The 12,854-nt window shown below is 36.1% G+C and overlaps 1 protein-coding gene across 7 annotated transcripts in view; it reads right to left on the reverse strand.

The window, feature by feature from the left end:
* The window catches only part of Bcs1 (Bcs1 chaperone), a 29,073-nt gene that overhangs the window by 3,269 nt on the left and 12,950 nt on the right, over nucleotides 1–12,854 (reverse strand). For 4 of the 7 annotated variants that reach the window (XM_069322028.1, XM_069322026.1, XM_045768390.2 and 1 more), the window contains exons 4-10: nucleotides 12,679–12,818; nucleotides 10,309–10,503; nucleotides 7,568–7,737; nucleotides 7,010–7,073; nucleotides 5,239–5,356; nucleotides 3,293–3,431; nucleotides 1,878–2,040 (exon numbers count right to left, since the gene is read on the reverse strand). In XM_069322028.1, coding sequence (XP_069178129.1) covers nucleotides 1,878–2,040; nucleotides 3,293–3,431; nucleotides 5,239–5,356; nucleotides 7,010–7,073; nucleotides 7,568–7,737; nucleotides 10,309–10,503; nucleotides 12,679–12,818 — 989 coding nt within the window. Of the gene's footprint in view, nucleotides 1–405; nucleotides 2,041–3,292; nucleotides 3,432–5,238; nucleotides 5,357–7,009; nucleotides 7,074–7,567; nucleotides 7,738–10,308; nucleotides 10,504–12,678; nucleotides 12,819–12,854 lie in introns of those variants that run through there. The other 3 variants (XM_069322029.1, XM_045768382.2, XM_069322030.1) reach the window with 3 other exon arrangements.

Genomic DNA, 12,854 nt, shown 5'->3' on the forward strand with positions numbered 1-12,854 from the left:
ATCATTTTTTATTTTATTTATATATACATACAAGAGTTCTTACATTCGTGTAATGCCACTAGCACACACAGTGTTTCGGGCAGGTCCTTAATCTTAATTTTTCCTGGAATACGACCTGCCAAATGATTTAACCACCAGGTACCCATTCTGTTCACCCAGCAGTGTTGACCTGTTGATGTACAGTTAAGGATTGGCGCCTAATCAATCCTCCCCGGCTAGGATACAAACCCAGGCCAAACCTCTTGCGATGCACGGGGCAAGTGTAGTTACCACTGCACCACAAGGACTGTAAGGTTACTTTACATAATTTTTCAGCAGTCTTCTCTCATATTAAACTTTCAACCAAATCTGCATGATTACATCCTTATGTATATAGCAATCAAAGGGAACATTACACAATCATGGTAACTCCTGCATTTACAATATATTAAACCAATCATTTATTACAATAACTCTTCCACAAGTTCTACATCTTGAATAAAAACTTTTACAGTAAACAAAAATCAAGTCCATACAATGAAAATACACTTCATAGTAACTGTTGTCATGTGATTTCTCCAGATCAATAAATGCCATATATGTTTTGCACTTAATAGTGCTTTTTCTACTAGCTGTCTTCATACATCTTCAACTACGAACCACTTTCTTACCTTAGTCATAACTGATAAACTCCTCAGCTATATTATTTTCTGTACTTTCCAATTACTCTCTTGGCATACACATTGCCTATTACATTTGATAATGTTCCCGTCCCAAATTATTGAGAGTGCGCTACTCTCCCAGGCCTTCTGGCAAATCCTCCATAATTCTTCAGTTTTTGCAGTCCATCCACATTTTAACTTGTGCACTGAAGGATTTGTCTCATTGATGCATCATGTTCATGCAATGCTTTCACTTTCATATTACTCTCCACCTGCTACTTCACCAATTAACACTCACTCATATTCAGTTTACTGTCATTCTTTTTACTTTATTTGCTTAAAAAAATTTAATTTTCTCCTTAGCTTTTCAATTATTTCTTGTGTTGAACTCGTTCTTTCACTGGTAATCTTGCTTATCTTTTCTTGCCTCTATTTTCCCTTCACATTATAGTAAAAAATTTCATCTTCTATTAGTAACTACTCACCACTAGGAATAAATTTGTTGAATGAATGCAACTCAAATTAAAAAAAACTAATATGTATCTAGGAGGAAGAACAAAACTGATTTATTCTTAACCAATGAGGAAAGCAATGTCTAATATCAAATAAATTAATGGTTACTATCAATATAAACCAATACAAAAGTAGGCTTGCAATTCATATACTTCCTGATGTAATAGTTCTCTTAGACATTAGTTCTATCAGTAAATAAAGGACTCCATGCTATATACAGTATGTATTAGACCTTGACAAGTCTTGACATATACAGAGTGTGACATTGTCATCTTATCACACTAGCCAATTGGATCTATATTTCTCCTCATTTTACCTCAGAATTACTTTTTGTTTAGAATAGTGTTGAACTTATTTCAGTATTGTATAAACCAATTTTATTTAAATTACCAATATTGTTTGTTTTGGCACTTGAGTGAGTAAAGTGTCTTGCCATAATATGATAACACTGTCATATGCTGGTAATAATGAGTTAGTGTAACAAATATTGGACATTTTGAAACTGTACACTTCATCTAAATGGTAAACATTTACCATTATGCAGTAGAAATCTACACAGTTCTGGTGGTTCAAATTTGAATGGCAAGCATAAACAAATTTATTGGTGAATAATGCAACACACTAACTGAAAATAACAACTGAGGAGGTACCTATGAAAAAGTAAGTGAAACTAAACTAATAGCATAATCTATACATTTTTCTTCACCTCAAATAAACTATTACCTTCTATATTAATAAGCATATCATCATCCATCTCTCTCTTGATAGTGTTTTCAGTAGAAATTTGAATGACATTTTGTATTGCCCCCACTGGATCTTCTTTGTAAATCATAAAGTGACCTTGAACTGCTGCGGCACTCACTGGCACACTCAAGTTTTTGGAAGCCTGAAATAATTAAGAAGAAATTACTTCTAGGAATTCCACATAATATTTCTTCACTCAAATTAAGGTACAGTAGTGCACAAATTACACATCAAGTAGTTGACTAAAACAAAATCTTGGTCAAGTTCAAACTTAGATTTTGCTCAAGTCTCAAACAAGAATTCAAAACTAAATTATTAATACACTGATTGTGATAATATTCTGCACTGTCTACTTCTTTCAGCTTCACAATATGATCCTAAATTTTCACAAACTTATTACCTAACCATTATTTCTGCATAATACTGAGGCAACAATTCACAAGCCCAACACATACAAACCTCTTTGATACCAAAATCAATGTTTTAAGTCCATAATTAACTTCACAAACAAGCAGAGTACAAAAATAATTTACCAATTCAGATCATGAATGGAGGCCCACCACAAGTTATACAGAGATCCATGTTACCCAGTTTTTTATGTGCTACTCTGTACATTTCATAACTTAGTTTTTGCCCTAAAAATCACCCTGTCTTGTACACCAAAGCAAAATTGTAAAAATAAAAAAAGAAGAGTAATCATAAATACTCTAAAGAGTAATATCAGTACAGGTATGGCATTTCATTAGTGAAGATGGTTATAATAGGAGCTGCCTCGTATGGGCCAATAGGCTCTCTGCAGTTCTCATTATTACTACTATCCCCTACACCTTACTTTCCTCCTTAGCTCTCTCTTGCCTATTTATTGCCTGTCTCTACCTCCTCTTCACAATCGACTTGAGAATGGTCCAGGACGGACCGAAACGTCGTCGTTCCTTCAACTTCTAGTGTGTGGTCTCGTCAACTTACTTTAAAGTTATTAATACATTATTAATACGTTATTTTCATGATTTTATGTATACAGTATTTGTCAAGCATTGGTAACTAGTGTGGCCGCTAAGCTGTGTAATTTGGATTCTGTCATAATAAAACAATGGTAAAACTTGAGTCATAATGTTGGCTAAGTTACACATGAGATTTGAGTTAAGTGAGGGCCAAACTAGTGAGTGGTAATTGTATAAACGTTTCACAAATTGTTGAGCAAGAGGCTGAAGTGGATAGCTCAATTAAGTACCTAAAACATTCTCTTTTCTTTCCCACACTGGAATATGAAAGTGTTAACAGATCCAAATCCTTAATACAGTAATTATTTGAATAAGTACATATACAGTACATAATTAGGTCAAAATGACTTTGGGTTGATTGTACTAATATTAATATTTCTAATATTAACTAACTTGTGAAAATTTTAATGCTAGATTTGGTATAGCATCTGGATAGAAGTTGCAGAACATCCTTTCCAACTGGTAGGTTGTGCAGTATCCAATGTATTCTTTAACATCAATACGACCTGGCCGTATCAAAGCTGGATCTAACCTGAAAATAAAGTTAGCATTTCTAAATAATACTGTAGTACCATTAAGGAATACAACCATATTTATTCAAGTATAATGCCCAAATTCTTCTCTCCCTTAGCCCTAGAGAAAAGCAAAATTAGAGGTGTATGATAGTAAGTGTCACTTACTATCACCTAGTAAGTTCTACACCTATTTACTAGTGACACAGAGTCACTAGTAAAATTAGAGGTGTAAAAATAGTAAAATTCATACAAATTTATTTTACAAATTTTGTTGCCATCCCTTTCTGGGTATCACCACACACACATTACCATCACATCACATGATCAACTAATGCAAAGTTAAGAAAGTGTGTTTGAATTTTGACATTAAACTTTCTTCTTCTATATTTATCTTTTGTTTGAATAACATGATTAACCAATTCATCTCAGCGGTGGCAGTCACTCATTTCCACAAAATAAAGCAAAATACACAACACACAGAAATCACAATGAAACACTTTAGTTATGAAAGCGTGTGTCGTGTGTGTAAAATTGTGTGTGTGACCATGTTCGTGTAAGAATGTGTGTAAAAACACAAATATTTTGTTCTTATATTATTTGAGGAATAATATTTAGCTATGAAATTTTTATAACTACTTTAAAATTAAATAAACACATTAAATAATATAAATGTAACATTTTGTTAAGTTAAGTCCTACAATGCTTTGGTGCTACATAATCTCCCCAGCTTGGTGCCTTTTCTTAATAATTACTCCTACAGTGCTTAGTCATATTGGAGTTAGGATGATGCATACATTCTTGTGCTGGATGTATGTATGCAGTGCTGGGACAAGCACTGGTTTCACACATTTACAGGCAAAAGAACAAGTTAGATATTTTTATGCCTGTAAATTAGGGATTACAGTCTTCAAAGGTAACTTAATACATTATCGCCCACTAATGATGCAGTATGGAGTTAAAAATTTAGTAGCTAAATGTCCACTAATGATGCAGTATGGAGTCAAAAATTAAAAAAGGTGCCCTGCATTCGCACTTGGCTGTGGGAGGGGCGCACTGTGATTTTGAACCTTATATGCATTATATATAAAGTTGAAAAGAGTATACACATTTTATTGTGCTTAATTAGCGCTCATGGGGGTAACTCGCTCTCACTTTCTCTGTTTGCTGTGGGTGGTAAGCTGGGCGTTTGGAGTTTATATGCATTTAGTCCTGTAGAGAATTCTATTGCGCACACATTGATACCAAATTGAAAAACCTAGGACGAGAATTGAGGTGACAAAACTTGAAAAAGAGTATACACTTTTCAAAATTACCGAGCGCTCCTGTAGAATGCCCAAAACCACCCGGGGTAGTGTGGCGCTCGCAAAATGCGAAAGTGTTAAAAATTAAGATAAAAAAAAATACTTGGGCTTGTTAAAAAATGTGTGGTAAAACCTAAGTGTAGATGTATTGTGTTGAACCATTAATAAGAATTACTAAACTCTCTGGATACAAAAGTGCTAAAGTTTACACCCCATAATGCTGATGAGACTAGACACGACTGGAGATGATCAGTCAACAAGACTGACTTAGTAAGCAAGAGGAATAGGTGTCTAGTTATGAATTAAGTAAAGAAAGAATCAGAGTATAGCCTAAGTTGTTCAGTTTTGGGCAATGATGGAGCTAGGCCATATGCACTCCAGCCTTAATATGCACTAATGCTGATGCCTGTTATGCAACTAGATTTACAAATAATTAATGTACATGTAATCATCTCAGGAGCATTGGTAAATAATAAAAAAAAATTTAAAATTGTATTTGCCTCTTATATTATGCATACATTACCTCTCTGGGTAGTTTGTGGTCATGAACACTATTCTGGCTTCTGTTGATGCAACACCATCAAGACAATTCAAGAGTCCACTGAAGGTGAGCCTGTTGAGGCCAGCATAAGCCACTTTCACTGTGAGAAAAGTACAAATTATTTGGTATAAAAGTCTAGCATCTTTCAAAGTAGTAAACAGGTGCAAAGGTACTGTATATATACCGGTATATGTAAGAAAGTGATGACTAAAGATACCAGCATTGAATGTAATGAAATGCCTCTTTCTGGTGGATCCTTGGTGCTTGCTGTCTGGCAAGCTTTACCCAATTCAATCCACCCCAGGCCCTTGCAAGTCACATATAAGTCTATCCAGGACCAGAGGTCAAAACCTGGCCCTCTTTAAAGAGGTGCAAGGAGTAAGGAATTCATAAATTACCCTAAGAAAAAGGCCACTAGAAAGGTGGACGATTCAAAACAGATGACAGCAAGGTCAACAAAACGTAGAAAACATGAGTGATTCCCCCAAGATTCAAGAGCCACTTGATGGTTAAGCAATTCTCAAGTTAATACCACTCGTACACCACAAGGGAACTGTGCATCTTCTTCCTAGGTCTATCAATCTTGAACCCTCAGTCCAGGTAAATGGAAAACTGAAACCCTGTAATGAGGTACGGAGAGTCCCAAGGAGCCACAAAGGGTCCACCAGAAAGAGACATTTCATTATATTTAACACTGGTTTTTTGCAAAGGTTCCTTGGTGCTATGTCATCACAGGAAAAAAATAAAAAATGTGCACTCGTCTCAAGTGACAGGAGAATTGCAAAAAGTAATCACCCAGGAAAGGGGAAGTCAGCAATAAGCTAACTGCCTCAAAGCCACACAAACCTGGCGTGGATCAAGCACATTCACTAAATAATGAGCCACCAGCACCCTGTTGGATCGTCAAAACTTCCCTGAGCTTGAACATCTGCCCAAGATATATTGGAAAAAAAAAAACACTGGCAGAACCACAAACTTATGAACATCATGGGCCCTGAGGGTAGACTGCAGGGTGGCTAAACTTGATAACACTGCTTAGAACTTGATACAAATGGGCCCTGGAACTAGGAACCACCTAGGTTCCAGAGATCCAACAAACAGAATGTCCCCTTCTCCCGTGAACCATGCGAGACAAAGGCAACCGTGAATGGCAGCAACCAGCCAAGATAAATGATACAACCAGCCGAATTGACCAAGCATCACTCACCAGAGAACCCCTCTGGAAAACACCCATCTCATTTTTAGCCAGAAAGAAAGGAGAAGGCTGAAATTGATGAAAACAATCCAAGTTAACTGGTTACTCTGAAAATATGCATTAGTATTATTTTTTATATTTTAATCTGTAATGCTATAGTAATATACCACACAATTATTTATGTCAAAATACAATAATCATAATTGTTCTGGTGCAGTACAGGCCTATATTGTACATACTATATCTACACTTGAAAAATAACGTATAAGAAAAAATTTAAGCTGTACTGTACACCTTTTGCAACTGCATGGTGACAAGAATACTGTTCTGTTCAGCAAAGGTAAGAACTGCCCCCAAGTACTGTTCATTATAGTGCATAGAATTACTTTTAGGATTTAATACTACACTGTATTATCTACAGACTAGGTAGATGCTAATAGGTTAACATGAAGGCCGTTACACTTGGCTGAAACATTATTTTTGGTCTTATCCTACAAAAATCATACATAAAAATGTATGAAATTATGACCATACATTTTACAGAGAAAGAGTACTCACCCTCTGCAGTCTCCTCTCTACTGGCAAAAGCTGAATCAACATCTTCAAGGAGAATGATCGTGTTCTGTAAAGAAAATGACAAGTTTATTACATCTGTATTCATTCCACTTAACTGTAACTTACAGAATCCAAAGAAACAGCTTCATAAATGTATTTCCTGAATTTGGTGACTTATCTACAGTCACTACTTGCTGCCACAACATTGATCCAATAGCCCCGCCACTTTACTTCCTACAGGGTGGAAGTAGGAAATCCATCACACACCCTTCAGGGTTGTTCATCTCCCCACCCCTTAATTTATATATTGTTGCATGCTTCCCTTCCAAGGTATTAAGACAAAACTCACACTGCAGTATCAACACCAACTACTAAGCCATAGTGGATGGCCTGCTGAACTATACCCTCCCCTTTGCCCTCATCTTCTTGCCTCCTACCCCTCATCACATTATGTATGTGACACCAGTTTAGTGAAGACCATCCATGTACTGCATGAATGCCTGTTTAAACAGTAAATTTGGAATTAATAAATATCACAAACTTCTAATAAATACCACAAACCTCTGGAGCCAGGGCTAACAAGTGGTTAAGTCTGTCATCAGTGAGACCTCGTTCACTCAGGTTAAGAACACAAATTCCAAGTTGTAATTCTCCAGCCAGAGCCGTGATGAAGGAGCTCTTGCCACATCCAGGGGGTCCGTGAAGCAGGTACCCACGTCTGTACGGGATTCCTAAGAAAACATAACAGGGATAAATAAAAAAATCTCACAAGGCCTTTATCTTGCTCAAATTTAACCATCCCTCACTAGGACTCGCCAAAGGCAATTTTAGCCATTATCAAAGAAGCATTTTAAGCTAAGGAACAAATTAAAGTATAAATAAATGTTTAAACCACATGAAGATGATGGAGAACTGTCTTCCTGGGACGGTATGTCTAGATATGAACAGTGAAGTGTTGTGAGCGGATGGTGGGCATTGATTACAGTCAGCTGTAAGAAGTTCAGCAAGTTTTAATGGTTTTTGTACTGTCAGGTGGTGGTGGTTGTAATGGTGATAGTGATGGCTGTGGTTATAGTGTTGGTCATTAGCATGGGGAAAATTGGCAAACTTGATGAAATTTATATACTAATCACATCTATCACATTACATGATAAAATATGATTTTATTTCATAAAATATCCTCATGAAATTTGGGAAAATGAAGGTTATTAATGGTATCTCCTTAAGTATTGCTCCAAATGAGTTTTGAAAATGTTTCCTAATGACGAATGTTCTTAAAAAAGGAGGTAGTGTCATGGAAAAGCTGTTGAACATAATTAAAACCAAATTCTAAAGTTGGTTTTCTGTAGTTATAATGCAAAATATCATCACATGATATAATGAAATTAGAATTTTCTTAAGTAAAATTTACACATTAATCCCTGCACTGCACATCTGTTTGGGGCAAAAACTTCATAGTGTAATTATTAAGGACATATTTTTGTTGTTTTTATAAATGTTCAGGTAAGTTAATGTCAAAATGTTTCCAAACTCAACCATTTTCATTTCAAATAACAAAGTGACGAAAACATTAAAAAACATTAAAATATAGCCTATTTAAAAAAAAAAGCCCAACTCTCAAGAGTGCCTCCCTTTCACGTGTGTTCTCCTATACATGCTGTATAATGAAGTTTCCTTCAACAACTTTCACTAATTTTGCCCCCCCACTTTTCTTTTAAGGCCCTGCACATTTGAGTGGTTAAACGTGGGAATTAATCATCATTTCTCCAAGTAACAAATACAATTTTCTCCCCCTTTTTCCTTAAATTAGATTTTTTTCATCTGCTGTATTATACTTTCCTATACAGTGGAACCTCGGCATATGAATGCCCCTATTTACGAATTTTTGGGGTCACGAGTTCAATTTTTTCATAAAATTCAATTCAGTTCACGAGCTTTGCCTCGAGTTGGGAGTTTGTTAATACACGTGTGGGTCAACCGAGCGTTTGGTTCCTGGTGGAACGGGCGACCACACCTCCTGCGTAGTGACGATTGCGCTTGAATTCTTTGCAAAGAATTTCATTTTTTTTTCAACTTTTTTTGTTTCTAAATATAAAAGTAATTATTATATACCATACCATGGATCCCAAGAAAGTCAGTGGTAGGGTTTAACCTACGAAAATACATGTGAAGATGACATAGAGGAAAAACAAGTCTCCATGGAAAGATTCTTAGCGAGACAAACAAGCAGTGAGCCACAACCAGGTCCTAGTGGTATGCAGGCAAAACGTAGGAGAGAGAGAGTGTACCCCCAGAGAAGTCATCACTGCCTCATGTTATAATAGAAGGGGACTCCCCTTCCAAACAGTAACACTTCTCCTCCTCCCCCCACCCCCCTTCTCACCATCTTCCATATGCCAACAATTGTCATCAATAAAGGTAAGCTATAACTTGTACATACTATAGTACAAAATATTTGTGTTTATTATCTATGAAATATATTTTGAAGTTAATATTTTTCGGAGTGTGGAACGGATTAATTCAATTTACAATATTTCTTATGGGAAAATTAGTTTTGGGTTACGAGCCATCTCTGGGAACGAATTAAATTCATAAACGAAGGTACCACTGTAAACAAATCCACAAGGGCTGTGATGATGTTCATTTGATATATCACGCTATTGTGATTTCTGTGTGTACCACTGTATATTTAAAATGAATTGTGTATAGTGTATATGATTTTGTTATATATGTACTACTGTATATACAAATATGTGTTCTATCAGTTTGTCAGAAAAATGCAAAACATTTTGAAAAAATAGCCAAAAGTGGGAAAACCCTTGGGGTACCGGAATGGTAAAACGCAACAGCTCCAGTCACAATTTGCCCAATAGAGCGAGAGGCCAATCAATATGCATTTATGTATGTAAAATAATTATTTTTGAATTATTATTATTTTGAGATTTAGGAACCTGATAAAGCACTGAGGATGTCTTGTCATTCAGTATGGTGTAACGATCTATACTTGTGATGCTTTTATGTGTGTGGGAGCCTACCCACCCTGCACCAGTCACCAAATAATGAATATTCTTGTAATTCAAGAAATTTAAATACTGTACCAGTATATAATACCTTATACTGTATCTTATTCTTCCTTAGTTGACATGGGAGAGAGTATGTCTTAGCAACATTAAAAAATTTAATAAATTACTAAATGACATACAATGCATGAATGTACTTTTGTTTTTTAAAATAAAAGTTACTGATAACCTTTATGGTACTGTTTATCTGAATCAGAGAATCAAAGCAGGTGCATATCTCACCTCTGCTGGAGTACCATTCAGGATTATCCATAAATTCCTGAACATCCTTTACAATCTTGTCAGACACTCCTTTATCTAGCACAACAGAGCTTAGTGGACGAGGTTTCCGAGGATTGCCAAACTGTCGCCACTCTGCACCAAGAGCAGTGTACATTATGGTTTTCCCCTCATTTTGTTTTACTGCCAAGTCACGAGCTGTAAAAAAATTAAAATAAAATGTTAATATATTCATTGAATTGAAAGGATTAGATCAGATTGCATTCTACTAAATTAAAAACTGCAGGGTGACCCTCTCAGTTTTGAGGGCCAGTTGCTTCCCTAGCTAGTGCCTTATGGTCTACCCAGGACTTGATACACATGCTAATATTAAGTACAGTTATCAATCCCACCATGGACGGTAATTTTTCAAACGATCTTGTCACATAATTAAGATGAGTATGGGGTGCACAATAAATTAGCCATCAATGGTTAATGTAATGACAAATGCTAAATGAACAAATCCACAAGGGCCGTGACGAGGGTTCGAACCTTTTATATATGGCCCTTGTGGATTTGTTCATTTGATGCATCACGCTATTGTGATTTCTGTGTGTAACAAATGCTAAAGACGATGAAATACTGTCTAAGCTCACTTATCCAGACTATATGGGAAGGACTTCCTCACTGGATAAGCCAGACATCCAGAAAAGCACAATTCTTACCGGGAAAGTCCAAAAATTACCACTTTTACAATTTTTTGTATCACAACCAACAATTCAAATTTACACACACTATAAATCAAAAGTATAATTTAAAACAGAAGCTTTAGCTTATCTTGAAGTTTTCCTTCTTGTTTAATATTGTAGATCTTGAAATGTGTAGTTCTTGAAAATTAATGTTACCTAATCTCTGGTTATCTTAAATTCTGTCCATATGGTGAAGTTTTGCCAGAAAATTATCTGCATGCAATTTTGGCAGGATAACCCAAATACTGTACCTGTGCTAGTACTGGGTTCAGCGGGCTTCAGAAAACCGAGCTCACACAGTATTCCCAAGAGGATACCAGATAGTACTGTACTTAAAAGAAGGGATACACAGTTGGGGGAGAAGGGTAGGGGTGTAGGGGGAAGGTGGGAAGGGGGGGGGGGGGCAGTGCAGGAGCAGCAGCTCTATTGATACATTAGAGCTTTGAGGAAATAGAGATTCCAGAGGTAACCAACAAGCAGAATGTTGAAGTTTGCAGATGATGCAAAGTTAATGAGTAAGAACTGAAGAGGACTGTAGTGTGCTGGAAGAAGACTGAGAAACTTCAGGAATAAGCAGATAAATGACTGCTGAAATTCAGCCCACAAATGTGGACTGAATTAATTTTCATCTTAACCTATAATATAAAAGACAACTACCTAATGAACATGTCTGCAAATGAATTTAACCACTTTTAGTTTATGTCCCCAGCCTCAAAAATCATTTTCAAAAGGTAGCAGGGACATACCTGAATGAACGAAAACCTTGCCAACTCAAAATTAAAAACCACAGAATCTGGTTTTAAATATCCTCAATAGCTTTACCATGGCTTCAACTGTGTCTTGTAATCTACCTGGATAAGGATCTGGGATTTCTTCTACTCCCCAAGCCAGGCCCTGGACCAGGCTTGACTTATCAGAGCTTGGTCAAAAAGGCCGTTGCTTGGAGTGGCCCTATTGAGTCCATCTACAAAAATCATCAAAAACATGACTGGAGCATAATAAGAGCATTACCATTCATACCCTAATATATCTCATGTTGTGTGGGCTGATTTCACTGAGGAAAATTTAAATTTCAACATGCCATACCACGTACCTTCCTAGCAACAATATGACTTTGCAGGGACAGTTTGAAAAAGATCTCTGCATGGCTGCAGATTGTCGGCATGCCCTGAGTAAGTATATTGTATATACCTGTCCCAGGGCCAGAAGATTCTTTACCTTAAGGAGGAACTAGGTGCCATATCTCAGAAAACATATTTTTGTTATAGAAAAACTGATTGGTATTAAAAGTAATCAATATGAGAAACGAAGAACAATGAATGCTTATCAGTAATAAGACAAATGATTAAATAAAACAGATTCGTAAAATAAAACAAGACAGTATAGGTGAACACTGTACCAAATCTGAGGTGAAACGGACTGAGAATGTATCGTGTTCAGAAGGAACACAATGTGGTAAATGCAATCAAATTAGATTTAGAAGAAGGTATAGGATAATAGTCAAAAATAAAGAAATTAAAATCATCAATATTTGTTAGAATTTCTTCTCTAAAAGCCAAAATCCTTAATCAGTTATTCTGACTACAGTACTGTACATTATTTTTTTTAACAAGGGGAAAATGGTAAGGAAGCACTTCACACTGACCCTCTTCCAAAATATCAAAGAACAGATCCTTATTCTTGCCAAGAGCTGTGAGTTTAACAGATTCAAATGGAACCCCCATGTGTAGGTCTAATGTTTGCTGTGATCTTGAACGCTCTACCCGGATCCAAGTTCTTTTATACCTGAAACACAGATTTGCGTTTGTTCACAAACATTAA

This window comes from Procambarus clarkii, chromosome 10, assembly GCF_040958095.1.
Source record: "Procambarus clarkii isolate CNS0578487 chromosome 10, FALCON_Pclarkii_2.0, whole genome shotgun sequence".
NCBI lineage: Eukaryota > Metazoa > Arthropoda > Malacostraca > Decapoda > Cambaridae > Procambarus > Procambarus clarkii.